The sequence below is a fragment of the Aspergillus niger genome, assembly GCF_000002855.4.
Source record: "Aspergillus niger supercontig An03".
Lineage (NCBI taxonomy): Eukaryota > Fungi > Ascomycota > Eurotiomycetes > Eurotiales > Aspergillaceae > Aspergillus > Aspergillus niger.
This window is the reverse complement of record NT_166520.1, coordinates 253,960-278,616: the sequence shown is the minus strand read 5'-3', so window position 1 is coordinate 278,616 and position 24,657 is coordinate 253,960. Positions and strand designations below refer to the sequence as shown.

The 24,657-nt window shown below is 48.2% G+C and overlaps 14 protein-coding genes across 14 annotated transcripts; 5 read left to right on the top strand and 9 right to left on the bottom strand.

Moving 5' to 3' along the window:
* Positions 1-134: 134 nt before the first annotated feature.
* On the top strand, positions 135-2,069 carry An03g01450 (uncharacterized protein; the record flags this gene model as incomplete). Its single annotated transcript, XM_059746912.1, has 7 exons — positions 135-325; positions 382-437; positions 500-803; positions 856-1,002; positions 1,053-1,429; positions 1,490-1,777; positions 1,837-2,069. The coding sequence occupies 7 exons, from the start codon at positions 135-137 to the stop codon at positions 2,067-2,069; spliced, it is 1,596 nt and encodes a 531-aa protein (XP_059600220.1).
* A 278-nt stretch (positions 2,070-2,347) lies between these two features.
* On the bottom strand, positions 2,348-3,009 carry An03g01440 (hypothetical protein; the record flags this gene model as incomplete). Its single annotated transcript, XM_059746911.1, has 4 exons — positions 2,348-2,476; positions 2,567-2,633; positions 2,732-2,797; positions 2,891-3,009. 4 exons carry the CDS (start codon positions 3,007-3,009, stop codon positions 2,348-2,350), a joined length of 381 nt encoding a protein of 126 aa, XP_059600219.1.
* A 795-nt stretch (positions 3,010-3,804) lies between these two features.
* On the top strand, positions 3,805-5,188 carry An03g01430 (uncharacterized protein; the record flags this gene model as incomplete). Its single annotated transcript, XM_001390008.1, has 5 exons — positions 3,805-3,945; positions 3,996-4,222; positions 4,273-4,412; positions 4,486-4,694; positions 4,757-5,188. 5 exons carry the CDS (start codon positions 3,805-3,807, stop codon positions 5,186-5,188), a joined length of 1,149 nt encoding a protein of 382 aa, XP_001390045.1.
* Positions 5,189-7,343: 2,155 nt separating this feature from the next.
* On the bottom strand, positions 7,344-9,545 carry An03g01420 (uncharacterized protein; the record flags this gene model as incomplete). The annotated part of the gene is made up of 2 exons (XM_059746910.1): positions 7,344-7,405; positions 7,520-9,545. 2 exons carry the CDS (start codon positions 9,543-9,545, stop codon positions 7,344-7,346), a joined length of 2,088 nt encoding a protein of 695 aa, XP_059600218.1.
* Positions 9,546-10,398: 853 nt separating this feature from the next.
* Positions 10,399-12,142, bottom strand: An03g01410 (uncharacterized protein; the record flags this gene model as incomplete). Its single annotated transcript, XM_059746908.1, has 2 exons — positions 10,399-11,143; positions 11,199-12,142. 2 exons carry the CDS (start codon positions 12,140-12,142, stop codon positions 10,399-10,401), a joined length of 1,689 nt encoding a protein of 562 aa, XP_059600217.1.
* Positions 12,143-12,549: 407 nt separating this feature from the next.
* An03g01400 (uncharacterized protein) lies at positions 12,550-13,355 on the top strand (the record flags this gene model as incomplete). The annotated part of the gene is made up of 2 exons (XM_059746907.1): positions 12,550-12,645; positions 12,924-13,355. The coding sequence occupies 2 exons, from the start codon at positions 12,550-12,552 to the stop codon at positions 13,353-13,355; spliced, it is 528 nt and encodes a 175-aa protein (XP_059600216.1).
* A 1,039-nt stretch (positions 13,356-14,394) lies between these two features.
* On the bottom strand, positions 14,395-15,612 carry An03g01390 (uncharacterized protein; the record flags this gene model as incomplete). Its single annotated transcript, XM_001390004.1, has 1 exon — positions 14,395-15,612. One exon carries the CDS (start codon positions 15,610-15,612, stop codon positions 14,395-14,397), a length of 1,218 nt encoding a protein of 405 aa, XP_001390041.1.
* Positions 15,613-15,999: 387 nt separating this feature from the next.
* Positions 16,000-16,397, bottom strand: An03g01380 (hypothetical protein; the record flags this gene model as incomplete). The annotated part of the gene is made up of 2 exons (XM_059746906.1): positions 16,000-16,344; positions 16,386-16,397. The coding sequence occupies 2 exons, from the start codon at positions 16,395-16,397 to the stop codon at positions 16,000-16,002; spliced, it is 357 nt and encodes a 118-aa protein (XP_059600215.1).
* Positions 16,398-17,057: 660 nt separating this feature from the next.
* An03g01370 (uncharacterized protein) lies at positions 17,058-17,942 on the top strand (the record flags this gene model as incomplete). The annotated part of the gene is made up of 1 exon (XM_001390002.1): positions 17,058-17,942. The coding sequence occupies one exon, from the start codon at positions 17,058-17,060 to the stop codon at positions 17,940-17,942; it is 885 nt and encodes a 294-aa protein (XP_001390039.1).
* A 182-nt stretch (positions 17,943-18,124) lies between these two features.
* On the bottom strand, positions 18,125-19,504 carry An03g01360 (uncharacterized protein; the record flags this gene model as incomplete). Its single annotated transcript, XM_059746905.1, has 4 exons — positions 18,125-18,451; positions 18,505-18,842; positions 18,896-19,229; positions 19,280-19,504. 4 exons carry the CDS (start codon positions 19,502-19,504, stop codon positions 18,125-18,127), a joined length of 1,224 nt encoding a protein of 407 aa, XP_059600214.1.
* Positions 19,505-19,519: 15 nt separating this feature from the next.
* Positions 19,520-20,895, bottom strand: An03g01350 (uncharacterized protein; the record flags this gene model as incomplete). Its single annotated transcript, XM_059746904.1, has 6 exons — positions 19,520-19,786; positions 19,839-20,089; positions 20,146-20,215; positions 20,271-20,447; positions 20,501-20,583; positions 20,721-20,895. 6 exons carry the CDS (start codon positions 20,893-20,895, stop codon positions 19,520-19,522), a joined length of 1,023 nt encoding a protein of 340 aa, XP_059600213.1.
* A 55-nt stretch (positions 20,896-20,950) lies between these two features.
* On the top strand, positions 20,951-21,690 carry An03g01340 (hypothetical protein; the record flags this gene model as incomplete). Its single annotated transcript, XM_059746903.1, has 3 exons — positions 20,951-20,962; positions 21,165-21,334; positions 21,492-21,690. The coding sequence occupies 3 exons, from the start codon at positions 20,951-20,953 to the stop codon at positions 21,688-21,690; spliced, it is 381 nt and encodes a 126-aa protein (XP_059600212.1).
* Positions 21,691-22,023: 333 nt separating this feature from the next.
* On the bottom strand, positions 22,024-23,224 carry An03g01330 (hypothetical protein; the record flags this gene model as incomplete). Its single annotated transcript, XM_059746902.1, has 5 exons — positions 22,024-22,085; positions 22,280-22,437; positions 22,567-22,632; positions 22,843-23,001; positions 23,118-23,224. The coding sequence occupies 5 exons, from the start codon at positions 23,222-23,224 to the stop codon at positions 22,024-22,026; spliced, it is 552 nt and encodes a 183-aa protein (XP_059600211.1).
* A 207-nt stretch (positions 23,225-23,431) lies between these two features.
* An03g01320 (uncharacterized protein) lies at positions 23,432-24,202 on the bottom strand (the record flags this gene model as incomplete). The annotated part of the gene is made up of 1 exon (XM_001389997.3): positions 23,432-24,202. The coding sequence occupies one exon, from the start codon at positions 24,200-24,202 to the stop codon at positions 23,432-23,434; it is 771 nt and encodes a 256-aa protein (XP_001390034.1).
* Between the last annotated feature and the right edge of the window lie 455 nt (positions 24,203-24,657).

Below are 24,657 nucleotides of genomic sequence, written 5' to 3'. Positions count from 1 at the left end.
AATCAGCTGCGTCAGCGCACTGAACCTGGTCCAGGCACCCGTACAGCAACCCTAATCCTACCTATGTCGAGTCCTATTTGATCGCCGGAGTCTGATGCCATTACGCTCACATTAGTGCACACGCATCCATCAGAATGGACAGTATACAGCAGGAGAAGAAGCGTGATCCAGCTCAGCAATATGCTAACAGTATTGTGGGCGAAGAGAAGGGGGTCATACTGGATGACCCTGATGTGCAGCAGTTCTATGGCTCCTCAACGACAGAAGCATATCGACTGAAGTCGGAGTTGGTGGGTAAATGTATGGAGGAAATTGGAATGGGAAGGTATGAGCTCCTATTCACCGTGGTAGTGAGTGTGAAATGGGTATTGATGAGTGCAGATTCCAGTGGAAGCTCTTCGTCGTGACGGGGTTCGGATGGATTGTGGATAACGTTCGTGTCGCTATTCAACAATGAGGATTTGCTTCCACTGACGAGAGACATAGTTCGCATCACAAGGCATAAGCAGCGTCCAGCCTCCTATCGAGCTCGAGTTCCCCGGCATCGTCCAGGTCAGCTACAGCTCCGTGGCCTACTATACAGGCTTGATCCTTGGGGCTTCGTTCTGGGGTATCTCTAGTGACTTGATCGGCCGGAAGCCCGCGTTCAACTCGACCCTCCTGATTGCAGGTATATTCTTATGTGGTGCTGCTGGTACTATGAACTTTCTAGCGTTCAGTGCTATGTGGGCCGTCATCGGCACCGCAGCGGGTGGGAATGTCCCGGTGGATTCGATGATCTTTCTGGAGTTTGTTCCTGGGAGGTAAGGATCCCTTCAGTCTATTGATAAGAATGAACGTTAATAAAGCCACTAGTCACCAATACCTCCTGACAGCTCTCTCGGCCTGGTGGAACTTAGGCCAACTAATCGTGTCGCTCCTGGCATGGGTCTTCCTTGCCAACTATAGCTGTCCAACCGATTCTACACCAGCAACATGCCATCGCAGCGACAATATGGGATGGTATGTCTTCCAAATATTGATCTGCTACTTCAAGCATCTAATAGATGCAGGCGATACACCCTTATCACTCTAGGCGCCCTTTCCCTCGCCTTCACTATCATCCGCGTCTTCATCTTCAAGCTCCCCGAAACCCCCCGCTACCTTCTTTCCAAAGGCAAGGACCAAGCCGCCGTCGAGTCTGTCAACTACGTCGCACGCCAGAATGGCAAGCCTGAGCCTCTCACTATAGGCATGTTCCAGGAGATCGATGCCCGACTGGGAATTGCCAATGAATCCAACACTTCAGCACAAGGCCCGGGCTTGAGCACCAAGGAGATCATTAAGGAGAACATGAAAGACTTCCGGTCGACACACTACCAAGCTCTCTTTGCCACGAGGAAACTTGGTATTCATACTGGTATCATCTGGCTTATTTGGTTGACAATCGGTACGTGTCGCATCCGCCTTCTATAACATTAAAACCATGTAAACTAAATCAAGTACGCAGGAATCGCCTACCCTCTCTACTTCAACTTCCTTCCCTCCTACCTCGACACAAAATTCTCCTCCTCCGACTCCCTCTACACTACCTACCGAAACTACTGCATCGAATCCGCCGTCGGCGTAGTCGGGCCCCTTTCCGCAGCTTACCTGGTAACCACTTTCTTCGGCCGGCGTTGGATGATGGGTATTTCGTCCATCATCACGGGGGTCTTCCTCTTCGCGTATGTGGGCGTCAGTAATCCAACGTCAAGTCTAGCGTTCGCATGTGTAACAGGCATGTTGGGGAATTTCGGTACGTGTACCTCAGTCCTACATCTTTATAACTTTCCAGCTTACTGATTATCATCGCAGAATACGCAATCATGTATGCCTTTACTCCCGAATCCTTCCCCGCTCCGCATCGTGGAACCGGTACTGGAACTGCTGCTTCGTTGTTGAGGTTTGGTGGGCTCTGTGCTAGTTTGATTGCCTCACAGACTGGGTTCACGCCGGCGCCGATATATGCCAGTGCTGCGCTGTGGGTTGTTGTTGGGGTAGTGTGCTTTGGGTTGCCGTTCGAGACACATGGACACGCGGCTATCTAGATTGATGGGATGGGTTGTTGTGCACGCCAGAAAGTGGGTAAACTGTGGTTGTGGTATTTGGTGTGTTTTGTCAAGTTTTATAAACTACTAGGTTTCTGGGTTGCTTTGTCGTTGTACGGTTAGTTCGTAAGTACTGCGTCAATTGCTCATGCACTGGCAGTAAATGCCTAATTCTCAGTTCTCATTGTGGTCCTATGCCAAGGTATCCACTTTACCAAAAGGAAGAGACCCCTGTCCTCTACCACAATTACTGCAGCTGTCCGTCTGCTCATCTCCTCTTACCCATTCCTGGTGTCACCAGTCCCGAACTGTTGGTCCGCTAAATCCTTGCAGGTGTAGATCTTGCATTTATTCATTGTCGATCCAATAGTAGAGCTATTTCCGTCTGGTTCCGTCTTCTTTATTCCCTCACACTATTTAAGAACTAGCGCCCAACTGAACGGTAAGGTCTCTACTTCTTTTTTCGACCTCGTTGCCCATGAGGCCAATCTACTGACCATGCGACCTTGTCTGTTGCTACCCGTGAGTTGCCTTTTCAAGCGTCTCCGTCCTTGGAAAAGATCGCTATATAACAGGGAGTACGGTGGTCATCGACACTTACGGTGCTGCCAAGTTTCTAAACCATGGTTGAAAATTCGATCGTAAGGGTGATACTTTGGCACCCTAACAAAGTGAAACCATCGCGGACCACAAGGAGCTTACTTAAGATCGTCAATGCTGACCTATACCTCTATATCTCCAGGCAACACACTATATAACTTGGATGGTGAAGTCGTCGTCTAGCGTCTAACAGCAACTGACCAATCTTAGCTGCAAATCACCCAACAACCGCTATCTCTGCTCTCAACATCCTGTCGTTCTCCGACTCCCGGAATCCATCTGCCTCAAATCCGGCAGCTTCAGACCCACTGAGGTCCGCTTCCTTATGAGCTCTGACCATTGATGGATCAGGGGCGCTTCCCGACCGACCCAAACTTGAGAGCGGGAATGGCTTTTGTTTCCATCATGGCGGCTGTCTCGGTTTAATCCCGAGCTATTGACATTTAGGGTTCGAATTTTTTTCAAGCGCGATTCGCAAGTATTCAGCATTTTCCTCAATCAGAAGCCCTATCCAGCATTGTTACGAGTACGACAAGATAAGCTTTCTCACCTCTCAGAGGATTTCCACTACAGGGGAACTTATCTGTCAACGTAAACGCCGTCGTCGACAATGGGCTTGGTGTGTCGCCCCTCCCTACCTCTTACGGGATAAAAACGTCAATCCAGTGCCGCGTGGGTCGCGATCAGCGTGTCTGGAACAACTGCCCGATTCCGAGATACGAAATTGACTCCACTTTGGTGCTCATAGCAGCGTGTCCGTTGCACTGATAGAGTTCACCGGACTGACTTCCGCTTCACCTTGGCCGCTGCCACTGTCTCGTTCCCCGGATCGTGGCTCTAGCGCACGCGGTAGAGCTAACCTTCACCCCTAGGTCCAACACACGTCCAATAACAGGCTGTCACTTAAGGTTAGGTTTTCGCTGTAAGATTGCCTTGAGTGTCGGTCAGAAAATTTATTTTCGATGACCTTGGCATTTCCAGAATATGGATGATTTGCATCCTGGCGTTGCCCCTTTCTGGTCTGCAGAAACAACCGACTGTGGGATGGGTTATAAAATTAATATGCGCACAAATTCTCGCACTGGCGCGGCCTCCTTGGCACTTAGTCGGAATCCATCCTGTCTGCCAGTTCACCATGGCTAATGGGGATACGGAGGCGTTCACCCTCCTCTCGTTGGGGTTGTTCTTCATCATCATACGAATCTACGTCCGCTGGTCGCAAGTCGGCGGGCCCCTGAACTTTGCTGTCGATGACTATTTGATGCCATTGGCAGGAGTATGTTCACTCACACCGACAATCCGACCGTTCTGTTCTGACCAATGCAGGCCGTCTTTATTGGCGAAACTGTCGCAGCGCATCTTGTCCGCAGCAAATTCAACGGTCTCACAAACAGCTACATGACCGATGAGCAACGAGCAGCGCTGGACCCGAGCTCGAAAGAGCACTACGATCGGCAATGGGGATCTAAGATCCAGGTCATTGGATGGTCGCTGTACGCCATGATACTGTGGTTGATCAAGTTCTGCGTCGCCATTTATTACTCTCGCCTCACGTATGGCATCTGCTCCGATTTCACGTCGACGAAACTAACTGACCGTCTAGGTCCGGACTGAATCATCTCCCTGCACGCGTTCGCTTTGCGTACATCCTACTCGGCGTGACTTATCTCGTTGTCGGTCTGACCATCGTGCTAGGCTGTCAGCCGATGCACAAGAACTGGCAAATCAACCCCAACCCAGGGAGTAAGTTCCTCATCCACTCGTTGCTGCAGCTCTACCTCGTTGAGATCATCCATTAACAAGCGAACTACCTTAGATATCTGCCAACCGACCAAATCGACCCTTAGCGTTCTCATCGTCGTCATTCCAAACGTGATAACCGACCTCTACCTCATGTCCATCCCACTTCCCCTCCTCTGGGCAGTCAAAATCAGCATTCGCCAGAAGATCACACTCATGACACTGTTCAGCAGCGCGGCCTTTATCATCATGGCGGGTATAATCCGCGCCGTGACGATCCTTACGGTACCATCCCTATCACCCACTCTTGTCCCATGATTCATCGAACCAAACGCTGACTACCGCAGGCCGGCCCCGACGGCGCCGTCGCAGGAAGTCAATGGGCATGTCGCGAGACATTTGTCTCCATTGTCGTGGCCAACCTACCCATCATCCAACCTTTGCTTCGCAAGGGAGCAAGCAAGATTGGACTTAGCGTGCTGTTTAGTTCAGCAAGAGGGGGGACGAGCAGCTATGGCCGCAGACGGGGCGAGTCGTATCCGCTGGCGAGTCGGGAAGGGCATACACAGACGACAACGAAGAAGTCTCGCACAAGGTTGTCAGTGCATGAGCGGACGACGACGGCGGGATATGGAAGCGATGAGGAGGGGCTGGTGGGTACGGGAAAGAAAGGAAAGATACGTGATATTACGGTGACTCAAGAGACGGTGATTGAGACAGAGCCGGCAGGAAAGGAGCCGGAGGGGACGGGGAAATATGATTGGGGGATGAGGGAATAATGGGTCATAATGGAAGATGGCGTATGGACACTTAATGATTGGACGGAGTTGGGAATAGGCTATGATTATACCTATATGCTTAATTTTCTAGAAGGCTCAACGGCCTACTCCTTCCGTTTTGATACTCACACTTCGCTGCTTTTTGCCTACTGAATAGATTTGAACACGCCCTGAGCACGCCCTGAGCAGCTTAAAGTAATTAAGCACAGGACAAGCAGGAGACTAAGTGCACTGAGCAATTAATCTCAATAAACTGTATCCCAACTCACAATCCCCTTGTCTGCTTCTCCACTCGCAGTCTACTCTTACCCGCTATACTTCTCTAAAGTCCAGCATTACCATATAGTCTCTTTCCTTAATGCTGTAGTAACTACTTTATATCAGCATAGTAAATACTTCAGTAAATCTTATCTGGTAACAGATCACACAAAGCCCAGAAACTTATAAGAGAACCTCTAATTATCTCAGGAGTTGAGGAAATCTCGAAGTAGAAACTGCGCTATCTAATCGAGACATCTCTAATTTTCAATTATAAATAACTACCAGATCAAATAATAAACTATCTATTCTTATTAAAATATGTAATACTGAAGATTGATATTACCCAGTTAAAACATTAGATTCAACAATTTGACTACAGTACTAGTTAGCTGTAGTAGTCCTAGCCTGGGGAATTTCATCTCTAAAATACAGAGAAATATCAGATAAACCCTGATATACATGTACATAAACATTATTCTCTGTTGTCTGAAGTCTTGGCTTAAACACAGGATAATACCAGTGTAATATATAGATATAACTCGTATAATAGCTAATATACAGTATATATAAATAATTGTAAAAAGCCCCTACAAGAATTGCTGACGTAAATTGTACTTAATTAATATACAGTAATAGAGAAAGTTTATAAATCTTAGAAAGCCTATACTGGCTCTGGACTCAAAAATACAACTATATAGGATGAACTGGGTCGGGTTGCACCCGTGGGTTGTTGGGCTGGGGTAGGTTCTCGGGTCAAAAATCCAACACTAATAAGGGTTACATGTCTTTACGAAGTTATATTATTAAATATAATAACTGGAGAACTTACATTATCATATTACCAGCAAACTATATTAGTATATGCGTTCTAAATTATTCCAGGGGCTATATAAGAAAGCTGAGTAGTAGAACTAATTATACAACTACTTTCAATTAAACAAGTATAGAAATATTAAATTATCGAGTTCGGAGACCATTAGCAGATCTCTGTATAAAAATATAGCGGTAATATATATATATATATATAATTATGTAGTAAATATCCATGTTTCTGCTATATCAAAATTATTGAATAACTTTGGACCACGTTCGTGGCAATCAGGGTTCGGATCAAGACAAATTAGTCTATCATAAAGATGACATACTTCGAGTTCCTCATGGGGGCTTGAGTTCCCTCAAAGTCAGCCCCAGAAATCCTATCTTTACCCTGCCCTTCTCCATATCAGTAATATATCAAGGAGAACACATTTCGGATAATCTCGCTCTTGAGTGTATATCTGGGTTCTGGTCGCCAAGATATCCCCTGCCTCCCTGCGAAGAGATATTATACACCCTCGCTTCCTCACCACTTGATGGCTGTCTCACTTCACTCTGTGAATGGTTGCGTGTGAACCGATAGTAGGAGGAGATGATTATCTCCCAAGTACATTGCTGGGTATCACAAACCACCGTTCCATATCACTTTATTGGGATTGAGGGAGGATGCAGTCGCTATTCAAGAGTGTTCAGATTATTAGATTATAAGAAATAGAAATAAAGTCCTGCTCAGCTAGATTTCACAGCTTAGAGACTTGTTCCGGCCACAGGTGCCCTGCAAGAGCGCCCTGGCCGCGCTAGTATTACCGTAATCCACTATCTATGTATGTACCTATCTATCTAAGGACGCTCTTTCATGTATTTAGCTAGTTCTGTTCTTCGTGCTCATTACTACTGTCTTCAAGTAACCATACAGTTGGAAGTTTAGCTACAGAACACTCGTCTGCACTTATTTACGAATAGCTGCACGATACTATTTGGCCTTACTTCTCTTCTTTGTCCAAGACCAGTTATTCCTTAGATAGTCATCAGCCTGATACCTCCTCGATCCAATTCGATGGTACGTATACCAGTGAAGCTAAGCTAGCAGGGACATGGAAGCAATCCTAGGATTAGAAAAGGTACTGTACTCTATTTCCACTATAACTAATTTCAAGAAATCTGACCTACATAAATCTGCTTAGCCCTAATGTCGCCGCATATGCGGGGCACCACCCCAGTGGATTAGGATCAGTGCAGTATACCCTCACTTACTCGCAAGCGCAATATCTGCAGGCATTGTCCGAAGAAGATCCCGAGCATATTGAGCCGCAGCAGCGGCTGCGTACTTCATCCAAATCTCGTTCTTGTGCGAATCAGCGTAGTCTGAGATCCCTCGAATAACAAGGCATGGAAACTTTGTATTCATCAAGCCCGCGGCTTCCATCTCACAGCACAGAACACCATGTTTCTGGATTAGTATCTCCCTTATCTTCGAGTTTTTGACTACTGAATTTCCGGAGGCAATTGTCCCGTAAAAGACGCGAGGAGATGTGGTCGTCCGGGTCCTTGGTCGCGGCACGACCTGTTGAGCGTCGCAGGAGATGCAAGTATCGGCATCCACGGTGTGAGTATAAGATGAATCGAAAAGCTGATCTAGTTCGACACCCGGGTATTCGATATCAGGGAGCCCAGGAATCGGGGAACCATGGGAGGGCATGAAGTTTAGCACCTGCAATAACTTCTCTGGAGGAGCTTTGAGGGAGCCAGTTGTGATAAAACCGTCACTGGTAAACTTGCCCATATCGTACTGCACAACACCTCCGTACTGAAGATGTGGAATGCTAACAACCACATCTCCAAGCCGAATGTCATTTTTTGCGCTTGGCAATCCTCCTCCAATGCCGACCATCAACCCTATAGAGATCTCAGGGAACCGATTCATCATGCGCGTGGCTACCACAGCTGCGATGTTATTCCCATATTGGCCCATTGGAAGGCAGGTTAGCACGACATTGAGCTGGCCGATTTGCCCTAGGATATACAGATTGCAGTCCATTCCATGTCCGAAGCCCTTAGTGTGAATTCTGTCCAGCATTCTTTGCGCCGCATCCAGCTCTGTTTGCAGTGCACAAATCCAGCCAACTTTGTATTCAACCGGGTCCAGTTCCATATTTTCCACGTTTTCCATCGCTGTGATGCGGCTGGAAATGCTGCTTTCAACTCGAGACCCCCGGAGGCTGTCCGCTGAAGAACACTGGGATGACGACCCGGACGTCAGGAAAAATTCATTGCGGGACTGGCCGCGGAAATCTGGCGCTCTCTCTGTACGAAGTATATCGCCGCTCGAGTTTGAGGAAACACGACGAATCCGTTTCCGAGAATTTGGTACAGTATTACAGTCACTTACTGGTCGCTTCCCTTCAGCCTTTGAGGAACTACCTTCTTGAGTGCCTGAATCGGGACTGTATCCAACACTGATCGCACTGTCATTGGCAGGGCTCTTGAATCCGCTCAAGGTCGAGGAAAACGATATCTCTGGAGTCGGGAAGAGATCGGTTTCAGGCGAGCCATCAAAGATAATAGCACCCTCTGGTTCTAATCTAAGTGGACTAATAATTCCAGAAGGGTGCTTGGTGATCTCAGGGCCAATTAGTAGTTCTTGGGCGTGATTGCAGTATTCCTTCGAAGAATCGTCTTCAATGCATTGGCAATTCTCGAATAGTTTGTCAGGCATATGCCAATAGACGTTGTCTATAACGCGCCATGGCGAGCCCAAGCTGTTTCCCTTCTTTCTCATAATTATTAGAATGTCTTCAACCCTCGCAGCGAGGTAATCCTTGCCTGATGGGACAGTGGTCCATGAGGAGCAGACAGGCACCATCTCTTTTGGTTTCAGAAGATTACCAAAGCCCCTGCCGAATAAAGTAATGGCATTTATTGCTCCTGTGAGTCTGTGCCATCTCGGAGGGCCGTCAAATGCGCTCATTGTACGAGCATTGAAGTGGTCCTCGTTTGCTGCCAAGTCCATGAAGTCAAATCCTTCCATAAGTCTCCGGGCTTGGCGACCAGGGGCTATTCCGGCGCCCTTATGAAGTTTTGTCCGGGTTTGATATGCATATGCTTGTTCTAATAAGTGGTATATCGCATCAACCCTATCTTGGAACGTCTCTGGCATGTTGCGATGCAGCCGCTGGTTCAGGATCTTTTCACTTCTGAGAACGGATATGGCAAAAGCGCGCCCGCCCTCATGGCCAGTATGTTGCTCCAGCAACTCGGTTCTAAAAACAAACTCCTGCATCGGGTCCTCAGAGGAACTCAAGAATAGGGATGCCCGGACCAGGTGTAGCAGAGCACTCGCTCCATCGACAAGCCAAGCTCGTCTGGTAGACACATCGTAGAAGACCGCATATTTCTTGGTAATTGACAGGATTTTGTGGAGATATTCACCGAACTCAGAATGAGAAGGCTTATCTTTCTTCCCTATCGCCGGAGTTTCATAATTTGGAATTACGGTACCACGGGAAATGATGACATCTTGGAGATCGCACCCGGTGTCGGCCCTAATCAACCCAGACCAGTCGACGCCATAATCTGCCCCTGGTGAAGCTGTGCGTTCCGCAGTGTTAGTAAATTAGGGCAAAAAATACAATTTTGTTCACCGCATACCTGTGACGACTTGCACTTCCGGGCACCAACCTACAATGTGCCGAAAACCTACGAGGTTGGTGTCAATGCCTGCAGGGTATAATCCGGGGATGGCGTCAATACGAGAGTCGGTATAATCCATATAGCTTCCATGCTCATTGCATATCATATGCCATACCACAGCATCATCTACGACCTTCGTGGGCACGAGGATCGTGCAATGACCCTTGATACAGACTTTTCCCCCGAAGTGCGCAATGCGACGCGATGGCACGAGGCGGCCCAGAATGTTTAGTGGAATATCCAAGCCAGTATTTCTCAATTGTCGTCGCCGAATAGGAAAGCCATACACTACAACGGGGTTTCTGAATAGAGTATGCCAGCACCGTCCGCTGCGTAGTGACTCTTCACATTGTCTGTCCTCGAAAGTGAATTTGAGCTCATATCGCAGGTTTGTCATGGAGGTATATTTATTTGTCAACACTGGTCGGCAGTACGCAATTCCATTATCGGGTGCTGACTGGAACGCCGCGCCTAGCCAGGCCAATTGCTCGCCTATTTCGACGACGGCGTGCTGGAGTCCCCGAGCATGAACCACAACCCCAGAACCATCGAATGCTCCTGTAAGAACAGTACCATCTTGGAGCGAACCTATTAGTAGCATCAGCCAATGGCGTCTTAGTGCGAGGAAGAATCAAAGAGGCAAACGAACCTGAGCTATAGGGGTTTTCTCTGACTTCTAACAACTTGTGCAAGAAGTTGACCACACAGTCTGAACTCTCTGGCCATGTTTGACGCATGTATTGAACACAAGTCAGTGCCTGTGCATTATTCGGGGCCCCAGTCAAAGTGATGACATGGTCGAAAATATTGACTGGGTCACCCGCATATTCCTGCACGCGGAGGAATGACCGTGGATCCCAGTGAAGTACGAAATCAACGTCGTACAATGTCGGTGGAAGAATACAACCAACTGTGCTTGATGGAGACTGGAGAGAAAACGCTCTCGCGATATCTTGCATCACATTGTCGCCCAAGGTGTCTAAGGTAAGAATCTTCCGAGCACGGCCAATCAACCATCGGTACGCGGGGAACTGTTCGAGGAGCTCTGAATAATGTAATTTTAGCTGGCCGCTCGCTGTTGAGCTGCTGAGATCCGCTGATGCTGTTAAGTTAAGAGACCATCCTGTATTAGAGGGACAGTCAGCGATTCCGTCAGTGAAGTAATTGCATACGGCCTCGGCGATGTCGCTTGAAAATTTGTTGTCAGTATGTGATCTGGCAGGACTTGGTCCTGAATACATACACTGAATGGTTACAAACCATCAACCCAAACCTCTTGCAGGGTTCGGAGCCCTTGTAGCTCAGTTTTTCCGCAAAATACCAAAGAGCATCAGGTAGATCCGACAACAGCCTGGCCGCTCGTTCCACATCATAGGAAGGGATTTGAGCTTTCTTAAAGATGTCCAGTGAAAATGTGGAAACAAATTCCGAGATGTCGAGATAGTTGTTGAGGAGTTCATCGCAGGCCAGGTCGCCATCCGCTTTCACTATCAGTTCATTCGGTGGCATTGTTGGCATCTCCAGTAGTACAGCCGAAGTTAGAGGGACATTTAACCCGTTTAGCAGCTCTGTTTGTTCTTCGGGGGGGCGTTGTCTCATGGAGTCCATATCTTTCATCTCGCAATGCTTGAACAAGCAGTCGTAAAATTCGTCCCAGCTTCGTACAACTTTTCTGCAGATAGCACATGATATGGGAGCTTTATATGGCCTGAAGTTGGCCTCCAATTCTGTCCGTGTGGGCAATGTTTTGTCTGAATGTGCAGACTTGAAATGCTGACGCAATTTCTCTCTACTTGTGCCTACCCAATCCCTATATGGACAACTCATCTCAGATTGTGGATAATGTTGCTCTGATATGTGTCGCTTGAGACTGTTACGAGCTCCATAAGTCCTCCTATTTTTCTCCGGGCACAGCTGACAGGTAAACCTTGGCTTGTTGGCTTGCAGCCGCAACTCAGATGCAAGCGTCGGAACAGCGTTCTCATAATTGTAGGGAAATACTGGGCGACGAGGACGAGGGTCAACATGGTGCTCCGTAAGCCCTACTGCACTGTCGTAACTGTCGCAGGTATTTGTACTGTTAATTTGTCCCGAAAACATAATCGATTCGTTGACTTGGGCCATGTTTTCAAAGAAACTGAAGTCGAACATTCCAGGGAATGGTCTGTTTGGCGTTTCATCCTCCATGATCTGTGAATTGGGATGTGTTAACTTTCGCAACAGCGGTGTGTCTGAGACAGATAATAATATCCTGAAAACGGAAGAAAAAAATGATGGACAAGATGAAGACTTGGAGGGGGATGGCGCTTAGGTGTTGATAAGGCTGAGAATGAGGCGGAGCTGACTTTGTGGCGCAAGGCTGTAACTATGACCTCTACCATGCCTCTTCATTAACTAGAAGTAAATGAGCCAATCCCTGCAATGTCCACTATTCGAACTACCACGTGAACGGTCATGTGATGCACCATCAAATCTCGAAGCCGCTGAGCCCAATGCCGAAGCCCATCTTACACCATTGCAGGTCTCCCGCTGAGATGCTGCATTATGACAGATCTGATCGTCCTTCTCCGTGCTATGTTCGTTTGCTTCGAAGAATGGCGGCGGCAGTAACCGGAGTGGCGGGGCCCCGAGGAGAACCTTCGTTGGTCCCAGGAATCCACAAAGGATTCTTCGAAGCTTGCCCTAGCTTTGTGACAGGCCATCTCTCTGAGAAATATTGACAAGCACTACCAAGATCACTACGAGAGCCACAACACGACTTCATCCTTAAAACGCCTGATATCAAAGGTGGGAAAGCCCACGGCCTTAATTATGGACAAATCGTCTTTTCATCATTCTCTTGAGCAAATGGGCCTCGAGAAGGGTTAGATTCGTATACCTGCGCTATATCCGGCTGGCCTGAATCCGATCGAGGAATGTTTTTGCTACGTTGAAGGCTTTCATTAGACGTAAGTGGATATTCTACCAGGATGATCCTGAACCCGACTTTTTGCTTCTTGAACGTTGTGTGGATACGGCTGGGGCCAGAAAGCGGAGAGCGGAAGGGCACTTTCTGCATGCAGGCTACTTGGCGCAGCTATATGGTAGAAAGGCTTATACTATGTTCTCGCGCATACTCGACCAACCGGCGGACGTAACGCATAATAGGAACCCATATATAGCACAGGCTGTTGTTCCAGAACCGACTCAAGACCAATCGCCAGCTTCTCAACGTGAAGAACAGCCGGAGTCCCCAGTGGAGATTCTCGAACATGTAGCACCGACTACCCAGAATAATACCAGCAACCCCCTTGGTCAGGGTTCTCCTGCAGATGATGCTGAGCCTCCAACCTCGATAAAGGCATCACAACCACCAGCTTTCATTAATATCTCCTTCTGGAGATTTGAACAAGACAAGTAGAAGCAGTCCGACCGTCTCCAAGTGGATCCTTCCCCACAACCCCGTTCAATATTATTGTGCAGCCATTTTCGACGGTAATAATATGATATTCCTGATCTCCGAGCATGAAGAGCAGAGGCTCGAGGCCGAAACTAACTAAGGACAAGCAGCTTCTTTTATTAGTCTCTTAAGTGCTAGATCAGGCCGAATATGAGCCGAAGTCTCCTATTAGATATTATTATTCTATGTCACTTTGAGAAATGTAACAGCATTCTCAGGACTGGTATATATATATATAGCTTTATCTAAGACTCTAGTAAATTCATAACCTAGTTTAGTTCAAAAATAATATTTCTGAGCGGCTAGCAGTATAAGAAAAGACTTTTGTATTGCTTTATGATATGTTGGAATATAATTCACGTATAACTTTAATCAAGGGAATATAATATTAGTATAGAGTTAAGTATAGAAAATAATAAGAAAAAAGTTAGTAGTATATATTGACTAGCTATATCTTTTACTTATTATATATTTAGATGATTTTTAGGACATACTATATTTATTTCTTTGATTCTTTCTGTCTAGGTCCCATATTAATAACTAATAATAAATATAAATAATAATTTTTCAATATCAGATAACTGATCTCCTAAGAATTAGTCTATTTATAGATATAGATTATCTTTATTTATATCATATAAACCTATAGTATTTAATAGTCAATTCCTTACCTAGTCAACAGGCCTTCTATCTTGACAAGTAGCATCCTCACAAGCTGCTAGCTACCCGCAAGAGATAAGGATCAGAATAAATTTATGAATATTCTTTCTCTATATCTCACAAAATACTTTCTTACAAAGTATTTTCTTCACTAAGCTTTTTCGCGAGAGTCTATAAAATATTACTTCGATCTATATAAAACATCCCTAATCTTTGCGGGGCCTCCAGACTCCTTATAGAATCTTCTTTCAGTATTCTGCAGAGCATACATTTAATCATTCAACAACACAAATGGCCCGCTGAACGAAACGAAACACCATACTATAACACAGCAACCGCATCAAACGACCCCTATCAACTCCTCATATTCCCGCAGCTTCCACCCACCCACCTCTTCATTCCCCATCCTATCCAGCAACTCCGGAATCCTCAAGAAACACACGACAGCTGCAAACCAATGCAGCAACCAAATCCCCCACCATGAAGTTGGGAAGAACAACCTCACCACCGACGTATTCAACTTCTGGATCTCTTTCACAAATGGCCGCAATGTAGCATCATAATTTTTCAACGCTGCCCCCACATCCCCAGCATGCCGATTGATCTCCCCAGCCAGCACATACGCCCCAACAAGACACCCTGTCGTCCCCATCCCCGTCACCACAGCCGGACACGCAGCTGCATCACCCAACAACACCACCCGTCCTTTATACCACGTCTCCGTCTTCACCTGCACAATTTCCTGCGAGTAGAAATTATCCGTCGTCTTCATCCCCTCTATAAATCGCTCGGTCTGCCACCCTGCCCCCCGGTACTGCCGCATCCAGAACTCCTTCTGCGCGTCTACCGCCGCGCGGTGAATAGACGCAAGCGCCGGATCGTCGTCCTTCAGCATGAAATACACCTGAGACGTCGTGGGACTGTGACTTCGACGAAATATCGCCCGTCCACCAGGAGATATGTATGTCGTGAAGGTATTGGTATCTCCTTTCTCCCGCGGAACGAACCAGTACGCCGCGTGAATGCCTAGATGGAGATACGGATCGGCTGTGTCTGGTGGCAGAATCCCCCGTCGAATTCGCGAGCCTTGGCCATCTGCACCCACAAGAAGGTCGAACGTCTCAGACGTTCCATCCGAGAAGTTGACGATGACTTTCTCATCATCTTGTTCGAAGCGCTCCACGGTCGTGTTGAACCGATACTCCACGTCCTTTTTGGTAGCATCGTATAAGATCCGGACGAGATCGCCACGCATGATCTCGAATTCGGAGAAGGACTGCGCGCCCTGTCCGGATGTATTCGGTCGTATCATGGCCGTGACGTGGTCATTGCCGTCGACGAGAGTGAATCCATCTTCGTGGACGCAGTGCTGGCGGATAGTGTCGAGCAAACCCATTCGTCGGACCACTTCGATGCCTTGCTCGCGGAGGTCGATCTGGGCTCCCTTGTCGCGCAGCGTGGGGAAGCGTTCAACTACCACGACTTGGTGGTTGGTTCGGGAGAGCCAGAAGGCGAGGGCCGGACCGGCGCAGCCGGCGCCGCTGATGAGGATCTTCATTTTGTTGGGTTCGGAGTAGCTGAGTTTGCTGATGGTTTCCTGGGAAGTGTGGACGTCATACCGTGGGCTGCATGTCGTGGGTTAAATATAAAATCGGATGTGTTACGCGGAGGGGCCCGGACCTCCGTCAACGGGAATTTTGTGTAAATTAATATGACGGCATATTTTGCTGCATGCCTTTCGTCCGGATCAGGGGGGTGGATAGTGAAAGTGCGATTGCGGACCCCGCATATGACACAGCTATGGAAGGTCGGTGTTGAATTGTGAGGCGGTTAGTTAGTTGGTTGGTCTGGCATGGGTGGGCTTATGCAGGCGTCCGCGTGAGACATTATGATTCATGCTGTGTCTTGATTACCACGCCATTTTGCTGGTGATACGCTGGGTATCTCAAGGCGTCAAGCATGAGTTGTTCCGCCATGTGAATATCCCGTATGTGGTGTACCACAAGCAGCACAGCTGTCTATCCGAATGCGGAGAGGTTGATGAGTTCGGCATGTTCGCGCTCCGTCCACGAGCGGTGATGACAAATCGTCCAGTGGGCTCATTCATAACTAATGAGTTGATTTCTTTCTTCCTGTCATAATGATTGTTATAGACAGGGTGTGGAAGTAAGGTCTGGCCCCTTGACACGAGGGTTATGTCCGGTCGACAGTGTTCTTGCTCGGAAGTAGAGACGGGAAGTCCGCGGATGCCGTCCGACGCGCCCGTGGACAATTTGTCGGCAAACAAAGCCTATCCAGAAGAGCGGCCATGCACTAAAATGAACATATCACCTGGATGAGCATTGAGGCATAAGGTGATCTGGGCGTTCACCATATGTGATATATCCATACGCATCAATGCTTTGCTCCATCCAAGATATTCTCTCTCATGGCTTCCGATCGTTATCAAAGCTCCATATCCGTCTGCCTAGAGGGGTTCCGCCCGTTTCAGGACGTCCAGGTTGTTCATTGAAACCGTGCAATGTATCATCTCTGCGAATTCGATACCCATCCACGATGCTTCTAGTAATGATTGGCTATGGCCGGGTGTCCATTGTTCAGGTTGCCATTCACAGTTAATTGTCTCTCAGGCTCTTTAGCCTACATCAATACATGCATGCAACTGGCAGTTTACCGGGGCATTGCATATGGAGCGACCTATTCAAGGTTCAAACTGGCCTTTATTGATAACGCTGATCTACAGTAAAACTAGTACTACTGCTCGGATGACTTCTTTTCCCCACCACCCACCACTACGGCGGTTAATTTTGCCTTCACATATGTTGAGTCTACACACAGCGAACCCCGCGGTATCCGGATTCCCGTCTCCGCAATCTAGCAACCCCTCACCTTCACCTTCACCTTATCCCCTCGTCCTCTCTCCCTCCCTTCTCTCCATCTTCACCCCATCAACAAACAACCCCACTATCGCCCATATATATCAGAAATAAAACACACAACATAATGTCCCCCGCTCTCCACCCTGTCTTCCGCCCCGGCGCAACAGCCCTCATCACCGGCGCCGCATCAGGCATCGGCCTAGCCACAGCCCAATTCTGCCGCACCCACGGCATGAACCTCGTCCTCGTGGACAACAACAAAGAGGCCCTCGAAACAGCAGCATCCACTCTCCCCTCCACCTCATCAACCACAACAACAACAACCCACCACATCGACGTCTCCAACCCTTCAGACTGGCAATCCCTCTACTCATCCATCACCCCCACCCACCCTCAGGGAATCGACCTCCTCTTCCTCAACGCCGGCACCATGGTCCAGCCCACAGAAGGCAAGACCACCTGGACAGATCCGACGTACTTCCAACGAGCCCTCGCAGTGAACACGCTAGGCTACACGAACGGCATAGCGACATTCATCGACGACATCACTCGCGGAAGCGATACAGTCCCGCGGGCTATCATCCTCACTGGCTCCAAGCAGGGGATAACCAACCCGCCTGGGGACCCGGCGTATAATGCCTCCAAAGCGGCGGTGAAGAGTATTGCCGAGCAGTTGAGTTATAGTCTGTATGAGAAACATCCCAATGTGAGTGTGCATTTGCTGGTACCGGGGTTTACGTACACGGGGATGATAAGGAGGCATTTTAAAGAGAAGCCGAATGGAGCGTGGTTGCCGGAACAGGTGGTTGAGTATTTGAGCCAGGGGATGGCGGAGGGGAGGTTTTATATTATTTGCCCGGACAATGAGGTTACTGAGGAGTTGGATAAGAAGAGGATGATGTGGTCGTGTGGGGATATGGTGAATAGGAGGCCGGCGTTGACGAGGTGGAGGGCCGATTGGAAGGAGAAGGCGGCGAAGGGGATTGAGGAGATGGAAATTGGGGAGTAATCTGGTTTGATCAATAGTACTATGGAGGATCATAGGCTTGAATACAAACGGGAAGTCAACTATCAGATTGTCTGAGAAAGCCATGCAGTCTGTCTATAGGAACTCTTAACGACATCAACAGTAAATTCCAGAAATTGCCATGTAAAGTATCTACTACCCACCTTTAGTCTCTTCGTCAAGGTTTAGTATCTCTTCTTATCCGTAATCAGTTCCAACAACGCTCTCTGAAGCCGAGCAACCCCGTCGTCCGATATCTGATGGTGGAAGGCTAGCCGCCCGTTAGGGAATACCAACAATCCCTGCTGCTTGCAGTAGAAAACAATATCATCTCCAGTAATGCCAGTCTTCTTCAAGTCGAGGACAATCATGTTGGTATCCACTGGCATGAGGAATTCGTACCCGATCCGATGCAGATAGTCGGCCACGCGCCGGGTGAGCGCATGCACTTTCGGAAGTAGGGGCAAAGTGTGCTCCATCGCAGCGATGGCAGCAGCGGCCATCATTCCCGTCTAGATTTATCAGTATAAATACTTCTGACCGGTTTGTACTGTACGGAATTTACCTGTCGAGTTGCGCCTCCAAACATCTTCCGGAACCACTTCGCGCGGTCGATGAACTCGCGAGTACCAACGATGACGCTGCCCATTGGAGCACCACAGCCCTTGGAAATGCAGATACTAGCACTGTCGAAGCAGTCAAGGTACTCCCTGGCTGTTACGCCTTCTGCAGTTATACCTTCCAGCAGCCGGGCTCCATCGAGATGCATGGCGATTGGGGCTCGGCCTGGCGGCACACGAACTCTGCGGACATAGTTCGAAATCTCTCTGGCGTCTTTCAATGGGAGAATCGAGCCACTCAGGGTGTTTTCGAGGGAGACAACTCGCGTAGGTGGAAAGTGGACTGCAAGGGTTGTCAGCAAAACATGGAACCTGTGATAGAGCGAGACTTGTTACAGTTTCCTTCCTCAATAATCCGATCCTTCACATCTTCCAGGGTCAAATGAACACCATTCTTCGGCTCAACGCTTGTCACTGTTGCCTGCGACAGAACAGGAATTGCTCCAGTTTCCCAGGTTTGAACGTGAGCACGGTAGTCAAGAAGAATTGTATGAGGTGGCTGGTGCAAATGAGTCCGCAGACAGATCTGATTGCCTTGGGTACCGGATACGACAAAGAGCGCTGCCTCTTTGCCTGTTAGTGCTTTGATCTTCTCCTGGAACTCATTCACTGTTGCGTCCCCTTCCTCGTCGTAAATATCATCCCCAAAGGTTGACGCATTGACAATTGCCTGAAATAGTAAGTATTTGACAATTTTCAGATCCGCCAGATGAAACATACCTCCATCACGGCCTCGGTAGGGACAGTCACGGTATCGGATCGAAAGTCTCTCCGGGCCCGCTCAATGGCGCGTTCAAGGGCCCCTGATACAGCTCCCTTAGCTGTCAAGCCCGTTATGCCATTTGTCTGCTTTGGCGAGAAATGTAGGTCCCGGCAGAGACTTGACTGTCGCTCAGGGCCCCTTGAGAGCGTCTTTCCGATCTTGAGCACAGCTCGGCCTTTCATCGTTCCTGGGCAATGTTAATACCGGACTAGCATATTTTGCATTTGAAACATACCCTTCTCCATCTGGTCGTAAATATTTGGAAGTTCCGAAAAGTCAACCACCTCGTATTGAACTCTAATGCCAGCCTTTATGATGATGGCAAGCGCTTCCTCGGTTTCATCTCTATTCCCCACGTAGGACCCCTTAATGTTAATCCGCTGGGTTATCATATGGAAGAGGTCAGTGCAGATTTTCCCAGGTGGGAGACCGACAGCGACGATTGTTCCGCCCGGGCGAATGTACTGGAGGAGATATCAGCTTCTGTTCAGGGTTTAATAGAGACGTTCAAATCACCTGTGTAGCCTGGTGGAAAGGCTCCTCCACGGATGACACTATCATCGCAGCATGCGGTCCGCCGCCGGTGACGCGCTTCACCTCCTCCGCAACGTCCGGAGACTTGTAATCGACAAAGTAATCCGCTCCAAGATCGTATAGACACATTTGCCTCTTGGCGGCCCCGGACGATAAGGCAAGGACCTTATGTCCGCATGCCTTGGCATATTGGCAGGCCAGAGAGCCCAGTCCTCCGCCTGCGCCGACAATGGCTGGTTGCATAATTCAGTGGTGAGAGATTTGTCGCTAAGGGTAATGTCATGCTTACCGATGATCTGTCCTGGCTGGACTTCACTTTCTTTGAGGGCCTTGTATACGGTAGTTCCGGCACAGAGAACCTAGACGTGTCATTCAGTCAGACCATCCTTTTGGAATGGACAGTAGTAAACAAACCGGGGCAGCGGCCTCTAGAGAAATTCCGGACGGAATGCGCACTGCATTGTCAGCCTTGCAAATACAATACTGTTGGAAGGTCCCATCGACCATATACCCCGACAGCTGAAGCTTAGGACAGAGCGGTTGTCTCCCAGTAGAGCAAAACTCGCACACGCCGCAAGTTCTATTAATCCACTAGCATGCCATTACTCTATGAATCTCGGTGAAGACATACGTAAAGATCATACCTGTATTCCGACGGTGTCTCCAATGCGAAGGCCGTTCACCTGCGAGCCGACTGCAGCAACCAATCCAACTCCTTCGTGTCCGCCTAGTCATGGTTAGAACCAATTTGCCGGATTGGGGAGGTTTTGATTGACATGCCGACGAGATTGCTTTTCGGGGTGGCGGGGAAGTCCCCTGGGATGATAAGCATCAACAGGTTGAATTGAGGTAATTAATCCCAACCTTTCCAGGCATGAAGATCTGTATGGCAAACCCCGGAGTATTCCATTTGAACCAGCACTTCATCGGGGCCTGGGTTGCCAACTGGAATCTGTTTGAGCTCGATGGCTGAGTTTCTTAGCGTAGCTCTGCTAGCTGATATGGAAGTCCATACTATCACCCCGGGATCTGAAAACATGCGCCCACTGCGTGGCGGGGAGGGCTTGGTAGTTTGTCCACAGAGACATGTTGCGATGCAGTGTTTAGTGACTTAGGCTTGTTCTGGGTAGGAATATGTTGTAGCTCGATGTGTCTCTCATAAGTCAAAATTTGAAGACGACGAGTCTGCTTTAAGTAATAATATTCTCACCATATAGGGGTTGATAGCAACTTGGCTTTCTCTGGGTAGCTTACAGCTACAGTACTCTTCTGAGCTACCTACATTGGCGTAGATAAGTACCCTTGCAGCGGTTTGCTCATGTCAAAACGACTTCATTCGTCCGTAGTCTTTCTCCTTTCCTATACCCAGGATTTGCTGGCTTCGAGGACGATCCCTGTATAGCTGAACAGATAACAGAGCCCACTTCCATTGCTTTCATGTCTATTGAGGACAGCATGAGCCACTATGGTGTTGAGGGGTATGTTCTCTAGGGAAGTGGCCTATGAGGCGATGGGCCATGGATCATTCACGCTGAAAGGGATGTCTATATCAGCACTTCTATAGTCGCACAATGACGACAGATGAATGTCTAGTATCGTAGATTGGCATCCGTTTTTTAAGGTATGCACATACAGAGAACCGGCTAGAATGGTAACATGCGTGCCATTCCTTGTTACTTCATCAAGCTCGTGGTTGGATCTGAACGATCTACTTGACAAAGAATTCCACGGGCATATTGCATCGTGCATGAGATTGTGGGATATCGTGACTACTATTGCGTCACGCTATTTGCGTTGCGACATATTTGCTCATGATTCAACTATGACTGGCTGACTTGCGTGAATATCAGCCTCATTTTAAGCTGATCTCAGCGCACGGGAAATAGATGGTTTATCAGGTATCAATCGTGAACCTCATGAAGATCTCTTGAGCATGCATTTACTGCCTCCACTTGAGATGTAAATGGGACACGAATAAAATTTTGTTCTACTTACGATCGAGCATATCCAAAAAAGAAGCTGATACTTTTAGAATTCAGAAATGAGCAGGCGTACTCTGCATCTGCGGAAAGTATCGCTAGCTCCACGTAGTGTTCGTATCTATCCAAGTACGATATTCCGAAACATCTTTGCAAGGAGGTTATGCGTTGTGCGACTAGAGATATCGTCATATAAAGGCCTTAGAAACGGCCTGCTGTACAACTGTCGACCCAAGGATGGATTTATCTCCTGCAGAACAGAAAAAAAAGTAACGATCCGATAAAGTTCACGGACCCATGATCAACAGAATTCCAGTGCATGAATTATAGCGATTGCATATCAGTACTGGAGTTATAATGAGATGATCGTGCATTTCCACACAGCTTCTTCATTTTCCACACTCACCGTGGAGAACCCTTACTTCGAGTGTTGTAGTGTCCTACCATGAGGTGATGGTACAGCAGTGAGAGAATATGTGAGGGGTGAGTTGAGCTGGCTTGCGTTGGAGGCGGTCGCGATCATTGACAGATCGTTGACTGCAAGAAATTCGCCGCGAGAATAGCCACTAAACTTGATCGCTGTCAGCCACGGTTGTAGCTCTCTCGGAATTTCTCATCCGTAATCGAACGGTGAGTGGCCACTATACTCCGTGCATGGGCAATATAACCGCATTATATCATCGGGTCTGAGTCAAAGCACAAACTAAGTATTGGATAATTAACAGCTTTACATCATCATATTGAAGGGGATCCTGTCAAGGCGAGTAGACTTCTGAGCCCCGATTGTCCTAAGTAACCTGTGAAAAGAGCGATCAGGATTGGTAGGTGTGATGAGAAGCCTTACTGCTAAGTTGAGATGTAAGATCTACAACATGCATGCAGTTGCAGCGAGCCATCCCCACAGGCAAGAAAGATTCTTCAGCTCTCGCCAGATTCTCGACCAAACAAACCTCGAATTCGGCGGCCCGCCCGCCGTAAGGGAGGCTAGAGATGCTCGCACCCCTTACAGGCATAACTTGCGAAGCCGACCCAGTACAGTGTCCGATCGACCAGTAGGAAGGAAATCGACGAATATTCTGCAGCCTGCCGTGTGAATGGCAGCCTTGGTAACTTTCATTTCTGGACAGGCATGTCCTCGAATGATTCGAGCGTTGTCTCCTTCCTTCCTTCCTATCAGTTTCTTTCATGAGACCGGATAGGAGCTTTTCCAGAAGAGGAAGCCAGTGCATTAGATGTGCACCTCTACTTTCGGTCAATGGTTGCCTTTCTGCATTACTTTCACACTCCCAATACAGCGAACTCTTGCAAAAGGTTCTTTCTCTTGCATCTCGACACTCGAGGCACGGTGTCTTGGTCGAACAGCTGTTTATCCCTGGTCGCTCCATTCATTTCTGTCCATATCCTGGCGTGTCGAACCAGTAATTACTGTCAATAATCTCAACCATTTCCCTTATCGCCATGACTGACAAAGCCACATGATATGAGTGACCACTACCCCCCTAGTATTTCTAGCGAGTGATGGTTGATGAGCTTAGTTTATATGCATGTCCACAGTCAACTAATTACAGCATAACCTCGAGTATCAATATTAGTTTTTCACCCGCGCATTAGCCATGCAGTAGCGGCACCTGCCAACGTAAAGCCTGCTGCCCATCTCAGTAGCCCACGCTTAATATGGTACTGCGCAACCCGATCAATAGCCTTGGAGTCGTTGATCCGTGGGAATGGAACATCGGGTATATCCTTCCCTAATGCCTTGCAAAGAGGCTCCCATCCTTCCCGGACATCATAGAATACCAGTCGATCCTCGGGCACTATCTCCTTCAACCACTCAATGTGTCGATCATAAATGATATCAAAGGCACGCTCGTCGTCATACACCTTATCCCACTGCGCTTGCAGGAGCGAGATATAGTCAACAAAGTGCCGCATTCCAGGCAGTGGGAGAAGAACGGCGCGTAGAAACCACAGTGTAGCCAATCCCTGAATCTGGGTCATACTCTTGACCCATGCATCAGCGTCGCGGACTGTACAGATGACTTTGCTTTCGGGGTAAATCTCCAGGAGCTCTGGTACGAACTGAGAGCCAGGCGCGTCGGTGATAGCAACGTAGCCATCTGTGCGGTCTTTCATCATGGCAAGAATATTCTGATGGTTCTTTCCTGATAACCAATTGCGTAGAATAGTGATCCATGATTTGATCTCGGTTGATGGGCCCATTGTTATCTGCGTACCCCCATGGTAGACAGGTCCGTCGAGGAGAATGTTTAAGGCGGCGCTGAAAGATGCCGTACCGGTGCGAGAGAGACCTGCACCTATGACCTGGAGCTTAGCCCCTGGTTGAGGGACCGAGGCCTTTTGTCCCATTGTGATGGTTGCAGTAACTCCTATTTATCCGTGTCGCTCGGGAGCAGTAACTCAGCCAAATGGCCAATTGATTGTAAGGAATTGAAGGGCGCGTGATACTGAATGATGTTAAACTAGGATTTTTTTAGGATGGGGAAGTTATAGGCTAGTTATAGGAGCGTGAGGCCGTGTCAATCGGGGGGATCATTAGTGCTAGACAAGGGTAAGCATTAATCGTTGGCAATCCTGCGTTGGTCGCTAACTGTTAGTGCTTACACCGACCCTCTTTTAATCTGTCCAACTAGGAGGAAAGAGGACTAGGATTCTATGTGACCTTTAAGGGGATTGGATGGGTCGTCTATAGCTAGTACCGGGGAATACAACTCCCCTTTCTTTGGGGCCATAACCCACTAGTACGAACAAAGATTGTCCGTCGGTGGTGAAAAGGCGGGTGATGCTTCAGCCTGGTGAGAAAT